Below are 16,420 nucleotides of genomic sequence, written 5' to 3' on the forward strand. Positions count from 1 at the left end.
TATTGCCGAGGAATCGCGAATTCGACTAAAAGATGAGGATGATAAAATTATCGGCAGGGCTAACTTTGTAAAGAAACCGGGTAATTTTGACAAGAAAGGAGTAAAAGGGAAACTAGTTTGTTTTAACTGTAATAAACCCGGCCATAAGAGGAATGTGTGTCAAAATAAAAGGGTTGACAAGGACCTCGAACAACGAAACAGAAAGTCAAGATCACCAATCCGGAATAAGAGGAAGGCGAACAAGAAAACTGCAAGGTGCAGTTCCCCATCAGTGGAAAAGGAAGCATGTAAGTACCAGAACTTTTTCATTTCCGAAGTACATCTAAATGAAGTATCAGAAGACCCAGATGAATTTATTTTCGACACTGGTTCCACCCATCATTTCGTCAATATTCGTAGTGCTTTTGAGGACTTTAAACCATTGCGAAACAAAGAAATGGCTGTAGCCGTTAGAAATGAAACTTTCCCCATTTTGGGGATGGGAACTGTGAAATTAAAGTTTGATGATACTATCATTGTTTTAAAAGATGTAATGTACTCTCCTAATCTGCGTCAAAATTTGTTATCGGGTACTAAATTCGATAAGGGGGGTGCTAAGTTTGAAGGGGGAAACGGCTCCGTGGCGATATCTGGTCGAAATGGATTTATATTTAGAGCAATTTTAAGAAATGGCATTTATTTTGTAAAACCTCAAATTTTGTATAATAAATCGTATCAAGAAAGTATAAAACCAAATAAAAGTAATGATCATTTCGAAAATGAGAAAATTGAATGCTCTAATGTAGAAAAATTAGAATTGTGGCATAGAAGGCTGGCACATATTAACACCGATAGTATCAGAAAGAGCGGTGAATTTGAGTGTGTCCATGGCCTGCCTAAATTCAAAAATGTAAAAATAGATTGTGAAAATTGTAAAATTGGTAAATTTAAACGCGTTTCATTTAAACCAATAGGTAAAATACGGTCCAAGTGTCCCCTTGAATTACTTCATGCTGATGTGTGGGGTCCATGTAATATTAAGGGAAATAAGGGGGAACATTTTTATTTATCAATCATTGATGATTTTTCACGTAAATCTGCTTTGTATCCAATTAGTGAAAAGAGCAAAGTACCAGAAATTTTCATAAGGCACATAAAGCGTGCTGAAAGATTTTTAAATCTTAAAGTAAAAGCTGTTAGACAACGGGGGAGAATTCGTAAATAAAGTTTTTGACAATTATTGTTTGGATAACGGTATAAAACATGAGTTAACCAATATTTTCAGTCCAGAGATGAACGGTTTGGCCGAAGTGTACAATCGCTCAGCCGCTAATGCTGCAACAGTATTATTGGAAGAAAGCGGGCTAAGTAAAAGATTTTGGCCGGATGCTATGCTTTATTTCAATTATACTTGGAATAGGATTTGTCACTCAGGACAAACTAAAACACCTTTTGAGTTATATGGTGGACGTAAGCCAAGTGCTAGGCACGTCAAACCTTTCGGTGTTTTGTGTTATCTTGGAACACCCCGTCAGCAAAGACATAAACTTGATGTTAAAGCCAAAAAAGGTATATTTTTGGGCTATGCATTTAACACTAAGGGTTTTCGTATCTGGATTCCCGAAAGCGGAAAATTTTTTGAAAGTATAAATGTAAATTTTAATGAAAATGTTTATTACAAAGAAGCTTTTAAAAATATATCAGAGAGTGACTCTAGTGGAGCTGTGCTGGGTCCCTGTCTCAAATGGTCAAATATTCAATCAGATTCTGAAAATTCAGAAAATGAATCGAATTCCGAATCGGATAACAGAAGTGAAAGCCCGAGTACGCCGTCTAAATTCTTATCTTCTGATCAGAGTGAAAGCGAGACGAGAGGGGATGAATCAGATTCGAATTCTGACTTGAGTGAAAATGGGGAAAACCCACCACGCGCCCAGCTGCGTGAAACAGAATGGGTGAGGAAAGCAATCCCAAGGTCAGATAAATCTCGTACTGATATTTATTTTTATTAGAAACATTCTTCTAAACGATTACGTTCTTTAAATGATGTTGAAAAATATTGTTCTAAAAATGCTATTTTGTTTAAGCCACATTTATTTGATTTTAATGGTAGAAATCTATATCAAGGTGAAATTTCTGATCAAACTGTTCATTTAAATTTATGTAACTTATGACTAGATGATGAAATTGTAATTCCTAAGAATTACAAACAGGTTCTTAAATCTAAGCAAAAGGACCAGTGGTTAGATTCAATGAGGGATGAATTAGAGGTTATGCATTTTAGAAAAGTGTGGGATTTAACACCTTTGCCTGCAAATGAAACACCAATCGGATCAAGATGGGTTTTCAATGTTAAAAGAGATGAATCGGGAAAAATTGTTAGGTATTGTGGGAGACTTGTTGCTCAGGGATATGCACAATCCCCTGAATCGTACGATCAGACTTTTAGTCCGACGATTCATTTTTCATTGGTTCGATTTTTCTTTTCCTTGAAAGTATCAGAAGGTTGGTTCGATTTGCAGTGCGATGTAAAAAATGCTTATTTATATGCACCTCTAAAAGAATGCATCTTTATGAGACAACCACCGGGTTTTGCAATAGAAGGGAAAGAAAATCTAGTTTGTAAGCTTAATAAAGCATTTTACGGTTTGCACCAGAGTGGCCGTATATGGTTTTTTGAGATAAACAGTGTTTTATTGAAAATTGGTTTTCAGAAATTTGAAGAATGTAATTGTGTTTATATTTATAATTCATGTGTCATTTTATTGTTGTATGTTGACGATATTGTTTTGCTCGCACGGAGAGAAAAGAATTTAAATCATGTTTTAAATTTACTTAGGAAAAATTTTGACTTAAAAGTTCTCGGAAAAACGAAAAAACTGTTAGGTGTTGAATTTGAAAGAACTGAAAATGGTTTGAATTTGTTTCAAACTAAATATATCATTGAAGTTTTTGAAAAGTTCAAACATTTTAATTTTCCGGTTTCATCATTGCCGATTTGTAAAGGTACTGTTTTTTCGAAATCGAATTGTCCTAATACAGAAAATGAAAAATTTGAAATGTCAAAGATTCCTTATCGTAATTTGTTGGGTTGTCTTTCTTTCATTGCGAGCAGAACGAGAACGGACATTTGTTATGCGGTCAATATCTTCAGTCAATTTCAAAGCAACAATGGTGCCATTCATTGGAACGGTCTTTTTAAAACTTCTGGGTTATGTTTTTCAAACAAAAGATTTAAAACTTAAATTAAATTGTAATAGAACCCAATTAATAGCTTTTTCTGACGCCGATTATGCAGCTAATCGAGATGATCGAACTTCACTCGGGGGGCAGTTAATTTTGTTGGATAATGCACCGATTGAATGGCGAACATTCAAGGAACGTTGTATTAGCCTTTCCACTATGGAAAGTGAGTTTGTGGCCCTTTGTGAAGTGTCTAAAGAGCTTATGTGGTTTGACCGTGTATTAAACCAATGTTTACGCTGGGGAATTGTTAGAAAAAGTAAAATTAAATCTGTAATGTACGTTGATAATCAATCGGCCATTGACTTTGTTAAATCTCCGATTGAAAATCACAGTACAAAACATATTGATGTAAAATTATTTTTTGTTCGTGATTTGATTCAACGGGACATTTTTACCGTAAAACATGTAGGTAGTAAATCCAATAGGGCCGATATTTTTACGAAGCCGCAGACCCGTTTTGAACTGAATCGTTTTTGTGAACAAATATTTTGTTAATTTTTAATGGTATTAAATTGTTTAGTATAATAAATATAATGGGATATTAAAGTATAAATATTTTTGTAACAACTGAAATTCTTTTTCAAATTTCTCGTTGGTTTAATCTTTGAGATGGAGGAATTTGATTCAATGATAAGAGTTTATCTTTAGAAACTAAGCGTTTTAAACAATTTTGTCATTGTGAAAAAAAAAAAAAATTCAAATCATTGTGCCCATCTTTTTCAAAGATACTGTTTCGAGTATTTTTGTCAATTACAGTTTGACAAGATAGTTAGAAGTGGAAATGTTAATCTTGGACTTGCTACTAGTTCCTTGGACTTTGGATCATCTATAGGCAAGAAGGACTTTTTTTGAGAAAGGACTTCAATCATATAAGCGGTGATGCATTGAGCTGCAGCTGCTGATGGATGATGTATTATGATGGATATATATCCATATTTGTTTATTGTTGAATTGTTAAATTTTTGTAAAAGATTAAGCCTGGCCCTTTGTGGATTTTTTTTTTTGGGTTATTTTTGAATCTATTAAAATTGTATAAAAATTTAAAGTTTAATAGCATTACTGAATGAGAAGGGGGGATATGATAGACATCGGTAAACGATATTTATCCGCGTTCTCATTCCTAATGTAATGTAATATAAAATTTACTTTATTCAAATTAGATTAACTTCTCAACGCTTTGGGCACGTGTAAAGTTTTCAGTTTTAGGTAGGCATCCTTTGATGCCCAATCATATGCAAATGAGGCAAGTATAAATAGTGAACGATTCCAATCGTTCTCTCTCTCTTCTTTTGTGTTTGTCAGCCTCTTGGGAGTTAGGTCCGATAGTTGTTGGGGAGTTGCGAACTCCGCCTCCACTTATGGCCAGGGTTTATTCTTATGAACTTATTTTTGTTAGTTTATTTATTTTAGTTACTATGGACCAATAAATTTTTGGTAAGATTTTAACAAGTTTCCAATGTTCATTTCTTTACATTAACATTTGATTCTGCACCTTCCACTGTGTGATATTATCTCTGCTTGTATAAGCATGTAACATTGTTGACTAACTTACGAAATTTAGCCCTTCGGCTTTTCGTTTAAACATCGTAAGTTATCAGGCATAACTCAAGAACGGTTTGCCCAAGAAATTTAAGATTTGATACGTAGACTCCTAGTGGGGGTCTAGTTGTGCACCTCCATTTTTGGTTGCATTCGGATGTTTCTAAAGGGGTCTTTTGCACCTTTTTGGGGGGAATTCATGGTTAATTTTGATGCTAACTCAAGTGGTGTTATAATTTGGAGGACACTTGGCGAATTATCACCAGTCTTTTGGTCGCCAAGTTTTATCGCCAACTAGGTGACAAATTCGGTGATTTTTTTGTTTTTTGTTTTTTAAATCTGGTTTCAATGTGGCCATTGTTGGTGATATTTAGAGAGTTAACTCTTGAATCACATTAAAATTGCCAATAATTGGAAAATAACATTAAATTGGAGTAAAAGGAAGTCATGTCATGCACACATCAGCTCGTTTAAGGAAATGTTTCAAAAGGTTGATCTATATTAAAAAGCTGTGTCTCATCTACAATTTTTTATAAAATCACAAAGACGAGACAAATTTGATTTAAAATTATGTATATAAAAAGGGGGGGGGGGACTATTGCAGTTGGAAAACTTGATTTTTTTTCCCTTTTTATCTTTTCAACCTGATCAGGGCTGAGAAGACAGAAAACTAACCTTCTAATTTAAAGAATTGGCAATTTGATACAAAAATTGGTACATGGACTATACACATGATGCAAAACTTAGCACAAAAATATTCTAACAACAAATCAGATTTTTCTCTTCACATACTTCCCCCTTTTAAACGAGTACTTGAAGACAATTGTGACAAAATATGAGAAGAGAGAGAATGCATTGTCATAGACAGACCGAGTATTTTATTCAAGAAACACAATGCCAACTAGAACATTTTCAGTGTAGATGAATTGTAACCAAAAACATTTACTTACCGTCTTAAAACTAGAGGCACTGCAGATACAGGATTTTTTTTAAGACCTTCAATAATATCACCAGCTTTATCACCATAAATTCTAAAAACAAAATAGCACTGTAATGTTTGCAAAAATGATGATAATTATTGAAGGAATAAACAGTACATAAAACAAATAACATCGGAAATTTCTTCAGAACCAATAAAACTTTTGCAATATGATTAAAACTAAAAAGGTTAATCCTTGCAATATATACAGTGGCTCCCAAAAGTGTTCGTACACCTAGGACTTTCAATGAAATAGGCCCTTATCCATTACTTAGAATTAATATTTCGAAATAGGTATTTTATTATAAGATCTATGATCTATTTTTAACAAAGCTATATGAAAATTTTTAATAAAACATTAAAACTTCATTTTTTAAAAATCAAAAACCAAAAAGTGCCGGAAATATTGTCTCACAAAAGTCTTCGTACACTTTGAAAAAATGTCAAAAAATTAGTAAATAATTTAACTTTTTAGCAAGTTATTATTTAGTAGAATATCATGCAGTAACAACAACAGCTTTTAAACGTCTGGGAATAGACTTCATTGTTTTTTCTTTCTTTTTTTGTGCAATTTCTGAGTTAGTGTTCAGCCATACTACGAGTCTTACTGTTTCTAGTTCGCTTTTCGTTTCAATGGTGTATTTTCGTAATCTAGCCACCAGATATCTCTAAATATGTTCCATTAACTTTAAATCTAGCGATTGAGGAGATATTTCTAAGCTTAGGGACAAATTTTGAGGCACCAAACGCGAACGTGTGCTTCTTATTGTTATCTTGATAAAAAAAAACAAAGTTGTTTCCGATTACCAAATTTTGGGCTAATAGTTTAAAATTGTCTTTTAAAGTAGTTAAATGAACAGCATAATTCATTATTTCACGAAAAAATTCCAAATTTCTAAGTCCTGATGCTGAAATGCACCCTCACACAAGAACACCTTCATCGTCCTGATTAACTGATCCAACTACGTTCTTCAGATTAAATTCCTCATTTTTTTCTTCCATTTACAATTATACAACAATTTAACCCAAAATGTTGAATTTATTCTCATCTATAAGTAAGACGTTGTTCCAAAACGTTTTGAGCTTATTTATAATTGATTTTACGACGGAAAGCGTAAGCTTACTGTTTTTCGCACGAACAAGAAAATTTCTGCGGGGTGAGATCCCATTTAATCCAGCTAATCAGAAACTTTTGCGAACAATTTATGGTAAAAATTAAACGTAAAATGTTTCATTCAATTCTGCAGAAACTTTTTCAGTTCTGAAATGTGCATTTTTCATGTTTTTTTTAACTGTTAAATTCCGATCACGCTTTGTTAACTTTGCCAGTTGACCTTTCCTTACCTTGTTTTCTATCCGATTCTTGTCTTTAAAGCATTTTATCAAGCACTTCACTATACAATGGTATAAATTAACCAATTTAGAGACATTTCAAACCAATTTACGGCTGCTGTTAGGGAAAAAATCATATTTCGAATCGTGTTTGTTGTTTTTTACACATACCTGCCAATTTAAAATAATAAGCAGAATATTAGAAAATAAATACACAAAAAATTAAAGGCAAATGACTTTATAGTATCATTAAAACGCAAAAATAGTAAAAAAACCACATACGATAACATTAAATAAGAATTTATTCGAAAATATTTAAGTGTACGATGACTTTCAAGGCGTATCTTTTCTGTCTCTTCGTTTTTTGACAAATTTCAAAAATAAAATCTGGCAATATTTTGAAAAAAACTACTGGGTTTTATTCAGAATGGCATAGGAATGGTGTGAAAAAAAAGTGGACTTCATATTCGAATTCAGTTTTGTGTTATTTTGGTTTTACTACAAAATTTCAAGGTGTACGAACACTTTTGGGAGCCACTGTATGCCATTATTATGTCACATCAAAAACAATAATAATTTAAAAAGACATTAACTCTTAAGAAGAAAAACTCTAAAGAAGAAAAAAGCATGAAAGAAGGCTTAATGCATCTTGAAAATATCATGAAAAAAAAATATCAAAACCTTAAAAAGTAGGGTAATGAGATCGGAAAAAATGTCTGTCGGTCGGTCTGCCCCCCTCCCCCCCCCCAATAACTTTTGAGTGAATAGGCCAATTCAAACAAAGATTTCGGCAAGGACACCTCATTCCTATATTTCACTTTTTGATTTGAACTATTTTTCGTTCAATTTTGAACAGTTCAAAAAAACTTAACCTTAGTGCCTACAGGGAAATTCAAGGCAATTCCAAACTTAGAGGCGAATTTGCTTCAAACAAACTTTGTAGGAAAAAACTTTTGATGAAAAACATGTACCTATATAAAATATCTTTTTGACTTAAACAATTTTCTGTTCAATTTTGAACAGTTCAAATGCCTTAACATTAGCGCCTACGGGGAAACTGAAAGTCAATGTAGATTCGGCACATAAAGGCAAATTTATTTCAAACAAATAATTTGATTGGAATTAGCTCTTGAGGACAAACTACCAACTTCGAGAGTTTTGGGACACCTGACTTCAACTTCTGTGCCCGAAAATTAGTCGTACTTGGACATCCCGATTTCGACCGACTTCGTAGCTTTGGCAAAAATTTATACACTGAGGAAAAATGACTTAACTCCTACTCCTTTATCCCGAAATAAGTACAACTAAAACTTCAAAAACATTGGCAGAGTTGCGGACTCTAAGGGAAATGACCGATTCTAACTCCGACTCTTTGAATTAAAAAGGTACCTTCAGCTCCAGAATAAGACCCTTTTATCCCGAAATGAGATTTACTCCAACTCCGCAACTATGGTATTTACAGTGAAATAATAATTGTTAATATGATTTGTTTTTATTTTCACTTTAAAGTTTTAATTTATGTATTCAGTTTTTAACGGAGAAATTCAGAGTATTTTATGTTTCTACTTAAAGATATGCACAGACAATTTTTCTTTTTGAGAATGAAAATTATTTCTTTAGTTGACATCTTATTGTTTTTGTTGATTTTTGAAATTTCATTAATTCATTTTTAAAATTATTCTTTGGCAACAGGGGAAAAACAAACCTTTTTTTTTTAATATGTATTTATTTTATTGAGCTTATTAATTTTAATTCTTTTTTTTCCTGTTTGAAAGCGGCTAAAGATATTTTTAACGGATTAAAATGCATTGGCTGCTTTGTTTAACAGGTGCTGCTACTTTATTTGTTCATTTATTTATTTATTTTTTACGCATCTAATTCTTATGATGAGTGAGGCATATTTTATTTCTAGAAATTGGGTTAAAATATTTTAAAAAATAAATGGCATAAATAATTTTTGAATTTGCTAATTTTGAGAATTTTGATCAAATACTAGAAAGTTGATATTGGTATATGGGAAAGTAGGCTCGTTTAGTTCTGGACGGAACTTCTTGTTTTACCATGAAATTGTAACAACTTGGAAACTTCACTCTTAAAGTAGAAAGTTTCTTCTCAATCATACAAAAAAAAGCAAAAAAAAAGTTTTATAACATTCTGTGCTTAATTATTAACTTGCAATTAAAAAAAATAATAATCTATACTAATATTGTGAAGAGAGAGGGTGGATTTTTGTGTTTATATGTTCGAGGTAATCTCCGAAACCACTGCACCTATTTGAAAAATTCCTTCACTTTATGAAAGGTGCTTTTTTACTGAGTGACATAGGCTATAATTCGAAAAAATCTGATAAATAGTTTTTTTTAAAATTCCAATTTAGGCCCAAATTTCAATTCCCGAATATGGGAGTGAAAAATTACTTCCACATATTAATATTATATATCGTTGAAAAGGGTAGAATTTTCCGCGTTCTAAACAGTTTGCTTCAATGCTCTAACTTAATTACAGCAGGAGTAATTTGCGTTTTTAGCTCGAACTCTTTTAGGCTTAGCTGAAATTTAGGCACTACTTTCTTCATTAAATCAATCGATAAAAAGAGAAGGAATTGTCCCACAGTTTTCTTTTTGACACCATTGGAAAGAGCGACATTTTTTACTCCAGAAACATATCGACCTTTGGTAGCAAAAATTAGCTTCTATCTTCAAAGGAAAAAAGTTACAAGCGTTTTTAAATTAAATTCAAAAAATTTTGATTCAGATTGTCAGCCATTTTATTTTAGCATTTTCACGGTTACGCTTTTTGAATCCATTGTTTCTTTCCTTATTTTGCATTTAATTTCTTAAACTTATTTTATTTCGTGTTTCCATGGTTACGCTTTTAAAATCCATCTTTTGTATTTTAATATCTATTGTCATTGTTTGGAAGGGTTATTTTGCATGTTTTTTTTTATTTTATTTAAGCCTAAATGTTGAATACATGTCACTTGACACATTTTTTATTCTCAAGGTAGACCGGGCAAAGCCAGGCAACACAGCTCTTAATATATAGATTTGAAAGCTACGGTTAATGTGAGTTCATACTTTTTTGTTTGTCTGGCGAAACATTTATTATTGCCAAAGAAAAAACATCCGCTTCACTCACAAAAGGGCTGGGTTCCGGTAGCGTGGCCGCTTGGCACGTTAGGTGCTGAGCAGTTCAGTCTATCATTATTGTTTTAAAGCAACCGTAAATAAAATTTATTGTTTTGAAAGAAAAGAAACTTTTGATTTGTTTTTATCTGAGCGAAATGTAGGACATTTTTTTTTTCGGACATTAATTTTTGAATAATCCACTGGATGTTTTTTTTTTGTTGTTAGACGGATGGATTACGATAGCGTGGATGCTGGGGGAGTTTGGCGATAAACAATACATTTGCGGAACTATTTTTACATTTGAAAGATATTATTTGATGTCTTTTATGTTTATTTGGCGAAGTATTTTAAATTGCAGTAAAAACCGCTTCACTGGCTAAATAGAGTTTTAAAGCAACTGTAAATCCAATTTAATGATTTGATGAAAAGTTTTAAATTCCAAAGAAACTATAATAGATTTTTTTTTTTTTTTTTGAAAAGGTGTGTATGCATTTTATACAAAGAAAAATGATAATTTCACATCAGAGGGGGAGGTGGCGTCAATTTTTTTTATTCAACGGATTTCCATTAAATTTTTAGCGCGGGCATTGCTCTGCAGGTACTGCTAGTGATTAATAAATTTCCAACCAGCCATTTTTCTGTTTCCCATTATTCTAATAAAATACTGGTCGATGAAGGAAGGTGGAGGGAGAGCAGACAATGGGAGAATTGATCAAAGTTACTTCATACAACTCCTCAGACTGTTTTAACAAATTTAATTCATTCGTCATATCCTCCTCTAGCACGGATGTTTTGCTATGCATTTATTCTATATGTTCCTTAAAAACATAAAATCTCTGGAAAACAGTCTTCTCAATGAAAGATTTGTCTATAGCAGGGGAAAATACTGCTGACCTTGACAACTTGCACAAAAAAATTACATTTTAAAGAAACTAAGAACTCAAGGGAAATATTCTAAACAAAAGGACATTTGGATGTCTTGATCAAACTTTTACTGAAGTTTCCATTAAAATTTAAGTAACATCTTCAGCTTAAGGAATACAATTTAAACAACTAAACAAAGGAAAAAAACAACTCTAACAAGCATATTTTAATGCTTGTTAGAGTTGTTTTTTCCTTTCTAAAAAGTACCTACCTTTTAATAGCTCGTTGTTGAATAACTGAAGAACTTCCACCAAGTGTATCATCCAGTCGATATCTAGCTTTCTCTTCAGGAGACATTCTATTAATTTTTGCCATTTCTGCTTCAAGTATGCGTATTGTGCTTAAATTTGTTTCCAACACAACATCAAACTAAAAATTAATAGAAAAGAAAAAAATACAATTCTTAGAAATTATATAACAGATGAAAAAAAAGGGTGCGTGTGTGTGTGGGGGGGGGGCAGAGAGTGTGTGTGTGGGGAGGGGAGGTAAAGGAAGATCTCTTTAAAAATTACAACAAGTTTAATATAAAAATTCCCAAAGAGCATTAGTCATTCCCAAAAAATAAATCCACATAACACTTTAGAGCCATACTTATTAAGCGACAAAATGAAGGGTCAACTAAACAAAGTTTAATTACATACTTGTTCTATGATATTTTGTGCATTCAAGATTTCTGCAAGCTAACGAAAAATATTAGCACATTGCATGTGTAATTTGACTAAATATATTAGCCTGTTTTGGATATTAAATTACACGTGAGAATCATAGCAGTCACATGACGAGAGAAAGAGAGAGAAACTGAGGGGAAAACTTAAAGTGAAGTGACTACATTTTTAGGGGATAATTTATAGCTTTTTGAACAGTGAAATAAAATGGTTATCAGGGGGAGTTAAAAGTGTTCCCATTCTCTAACCTTAAGGTAAATAAAAGTGCTTCAAAGGGCCAATGAGGAACAACAAATAAAATTTAATAACATTTCACATTAAAGGAAAGGACCTCTAAACGATACTCTTTTGAAAATCATTAAACAATGTTCTAAAGGAAACCATTTTATAACCATATTTGCTCAAATATAATTGAGAAACATTAACTATATATAAAGATTTTTTTTTTACCTCAAATCTTTCATCTTCACATCGATAAATATACTCTTCAAACTGTGTCTTTCTGGAACTTACAAACGTAGAATCTTCTGACCAAGACGGAAAAGAGACCCAAGTGTCATTCAAAACCTAAAGAGAACAAAAATTCTTCTTAAAGGCAAGTTATATAATTTATTCACGGAAAAAAAAAGTTAAATTACTCTTTTAACACTATTTGTTTGTTTTTTAAATAAAGAATATGTACCTCATGACACAGCGCAGTCCTACCACTGCACTTGGGTTGCACGTAATTTCTTGGCACAGCTCTGTAACTTGCACCATATTTCACACATGAAGAATAATCTGGTAGAAAGAAAACAAAATTTTGTTGGAAAAAGTAGAGATAAAAACATTACTATTCAGAACTTATACAAATAAACCATCAAATAAATTAATTATTTTACAAACTTTTGCAGATAGCAAAATAATATTTCTTCAAGGACTTGTAACCATGTCTTACATAAATTAGTGGGATAAAATCACACACGAATAGTAATGGCTGTATAACAGTCATTAGGTTTTTTTTTTTTGGTATAGATACTAAAAAAAAATCAGCAACAGTTTTTAAAATTCAGTGTTTCACAAATATATGGAAATACTGCAAAAAAAAAAAAAAAACTAGTTTACACGTTTACTATACTGTTGTTTTAAGCATAAAAGTTGTATCTGCAGCCAATCTTAAAATGAGACATTGCTTTCTAAAGTGCCTCCACATACTTGATTCAGATTCCACCTTTTTTATTTATTTATTTATTTTTTAAATAACTTCCATTCACAAATAAGGCAGTGAGAAGCAAAGGGATGTAACAAAAAAGTGTAAATGAATGTAAGTGGTTCAAAATCTGGAGATAACCAGTACAAATGGCAGATGAATGTGGGTTCTGTCTTGGGGCAAGAGCTAGTAGCCCTGGGAAGTTCTGTTATACAGCATGATTTAGAAAAACTTTTCAATGAAAGCCTACTTGGGGCCTTATCTACAACCTTGTTTCACTCAAAACTTGAAAATGTCCACTTACATCCCTTTGCTTCTCACTGCCTCAAGATGATCATACAACATTGTACACATGTCATAAAGAACCACCTGTTGACAATTGATAAAAAGTGCAAAGCCAACGTCTGTGATTTGCAGGGCAGTATAGTGCAGTTTGCAAGTGGCGCTGCTTTTTGTACATATAGAGAGTAACTTTATTAACTCATCTGGCAGTTCAAAGCATCAAGACAGCATTCTATGCAAATTTCAATAAAAAATACCAGAACTAGCAACAGTAAGCTTTGCTGAGGCACACAATAAGGGAGAAAACTTGATCCAGGGGCATCATGCCTGGAAATATGTTTCACATGCTAGAGATAGATGAATACTGGATTCTGGTGCAAGTAGATCTGGTTTGGGAACTGTATAATGATTAAAATGCAGTTTTTGAAACCCTGATTTTATATTTTGTTTATTTTTGAAGTAAAACTGAAGAAATGTCATCAAATTTTCTTTCTATTCCACTCTCTGTCTCAGGGGTTTCATCATGGCAAAAAGCTTTGTTCAAGACAAAAGGGATTGTACCCATGTTGTCGCTGTAAAATTTTAATTCATGATTTTCTAGTTGGCTTCAACAAAGGTTTTTTTTTTTTTTACTTCAAAAGCGTTTTTACTGCTCTCTAGTTATCTATTTGTACTTACATTTTAACAATCTTAACATATTATATGAATTCAGTAATAAGAAGAATAAACAATTCAATAATGATCAATAATTGCATTAAAAATCAATGTTAACAAATAAACATTAATAGTAGTAATATATTTCACCTTGTTAATGTACTTTCAAACAAAACACACCTTTAAACAACACTAAAAGTTCCATTAAAATTAGAAATAGGCTCTCCAAACATATAAACAAATGCAATAAAACATAAATGAAAGCCAGGAACTAAGTAACAAAAGAGCCATTAAAAAACGAAATATTTATTATTTGAGTAATAATTAAAATTTAGTTAAGTGGAAGTCTCAAAAGAATCTCAAAATCTACGGATATTTGTTTTACAACAGCAGATGTTTGGATTATTCAAATAAAAATGGGGAAACCGGAAAAAAAAGGGGGCAAAGAACAAGGCTTTTTAGTGTACCTTCTTTAAAATAAATCGAAAAATTTCATCACTAAAGATAAAATTTTAACGCTATCAAGCAGTTGAAAATAAAACTATTTATTTCAAGCAGTTAAAAATAAAACTATTTATTTCAAGCAGTTTACAGCAGTGTGGGAAGGAGTTGTGGGAGGAGTTGTGTGGGTAGTTCAACAAGCTTCAATATAAAATCAATTATTGAAACGAACACCAGAATATGCAAACACTCACCAATTTCTGTAGCAAAATCTCCAACTCTTTCTCTTTCCTGAGTTTCAATTTTCTTAGGAACTATATCGACACTAGTATTGTTATTAGTATTGTTATTTTCTTTATAACCTAAGAAATCCTTGAACCATTTATACAGATCAGAATATTTCCTGAAATGAAAGGTTAGAAATTGGTAAAAGGTTGGTAATTGAGTAGAGCACTAATTGATAAGCATAACTTTCACGTTATAATACACTTTCAAGCTATTAGTAAAAAATTCAAATTAAAACACCAGTATACTTAAATTGAATTAACCTGTTCATTGCTGCTTCTCTTGAGAATCAATTAGTTTAATCTATTCCCAAGAGACAATAGGATAAGTTTCCTTCGATTAAAAAAACAAGGGAAATATCAACAGAAATGCAATTTTTGAAAATTTCAAGAATAAAGAATTAAGGTGTACGATTAAAGAAGTTTTCAGTTTTTCAAAATTTATCCTGGTTAAGTCTGCCATGGACAGGTAAACGGCACTATCTGCAAAAATGAGTTTTCCAGATATTTGAAGAAATGCGTTTTGGATTTAATAGTAACAATAGGAAAACGTTGGAATTAGACGTTTTTTACCCGCTTTTTTTTCAGCGAAACCAAATAAGCAAGTTTGTACAATAAAGCTAACGTACAATAGATGACAAGAAAGCAAAAAAAAAAAAAAAAAAAAAAATTAATTTGAATTTTGACATCTTGAATTCAAATTATGTTTTTCGCAATCACGAGTGTGTGTGTGTGGGGGGGGGGGGGGATATGTGTGTTTGTGTGTATGGGGCATGTGTGTGTAGGCATGTGTGTTTGTGTCTGTGTGCAGGCATGAAAGTGTGGGTAGTTTTGTGTGTGTGTGTGTGTAGGTTTTTGTGTGTGTATATGTGTAAGTGTCTGTATGTATGTGTAGGCATGTGTGTTTGTGTAGTTGTGTATGTATGCGCGTATGGGGTATGTGTGTGTAGGCATGTGTGTTTGTGTCTGTGTGAAGGCATGAAAGTGTGGGTAGTTTTGTGTGTGTGTGTAGGTTTTTGTGTGTGTATATGTGTAAGTGTCTGTATGTATGTGTGTTTGTGTGCGTAGTTGTGTATGTATGCGCGTGTGTGTAGGACATGGATGCAACCTGGAGACCGCTTTCGCTATAGGAGCAGCATCGTGAGGAGCCGGTCGACGGTGACAGGGTGCGGAGGGTGGCGGTGGGAAAAATGATAGGACATCAAAACAGTCAAATGAAAGCAATAAGCAATCGTGATTGCTCAATAAAAATGTGCAGTTACTGCCCTTTACTTGCCCACGGCAGAAGTAGTGAATGAGTTAAGTTATTTTGCAGTACAATGAATTATTTGCTAATGAAACATGGAAAAATAGTATCTCAAGATATTTTACAAGTTGGCAACAAATTGCAGTTAGGAGTAAAGTTAGCAACAAAACTTATTTTACTCATAAGAAATAGAATTTGGGTGAATTTGCATGCAGCAACAATCAATATAATGTAACTTTTATCTACATTTGAAATACGCTAATAATTTAGGTAATGTAAATAACTTACGATAAAAACGGAGATACAAGTAAAACCAAATCTTGTCTTGATATCAATTCTTGGTTATATATCACAAGGCATCTTAAAAAGTTCTCATAAATCTCTTGACTTTTAAATGCTTTACGAACCTAGGAAAAAAAACATTATTCATAAGTATGATTAGAACACAGAGATATCCATCAACACAAACAAATATACAGCAGGCGTGATTGTGAATTTATAAAATGCTACTTGACAGTTTTTGAAAGAATGG

At 32.4% G+C, this 16,420-nt stretch overlaps 1 protein-coding gene across 1 annotated transcript in view; it reads right to left on the bottom strand.

The window, feature by feature from the left end:
- Positions 1–16,420, bottom strand: part of LOC129222443 (paired amphipathic helix protein Sin3a-like) — a 37,279-nt gene that overhangs the window by 17,772 nt on the left and 3,087 nt on the right. The window contains exons 2-7 of the mRNA XM_054856957.1: positions 16,177–16,295; positions 14,613–14,761; positions 12,475–12,572; positions 12,243–12,359; positions 11,339–11,496; positions 5,715–5,795 (exon numbers count right to left, since the gene is read on the bottom strand). Of these exons, the coding sequence (XP_054712932.1) occupies positions 5,715–5,795; positions 11,339–11,496; positions 12,243–12,359; positions 12,475–12,572; positions 14,613–14,761; positions 16,177–16,295 (722 nt within the window). The remainder of the gene's footprint in view (positions 1–5,714; positions 5,796–11,338; positions 11,497–12,242; positions 12,360–12,474; positions 12,573–14,612; positions 14,762–16,176; positions 16,296–16,420) is intronic.

The sequence above is a fragment of the Uloborus diversus genome, chromosome 5 (assembly GCF_026930045.1).
Source record: "Uloborus diversus isolate 005 chromosome 5, Udiv.v.3.1, whole genome shotgun sequence".
Classification (NCBI taxonomy): domain Eukaryota; kingdom Metazoa; phylum Arthropoda; class Arachnida; order Araneae; family Uloboridae; genus Uloborus; species Uloborus diversus.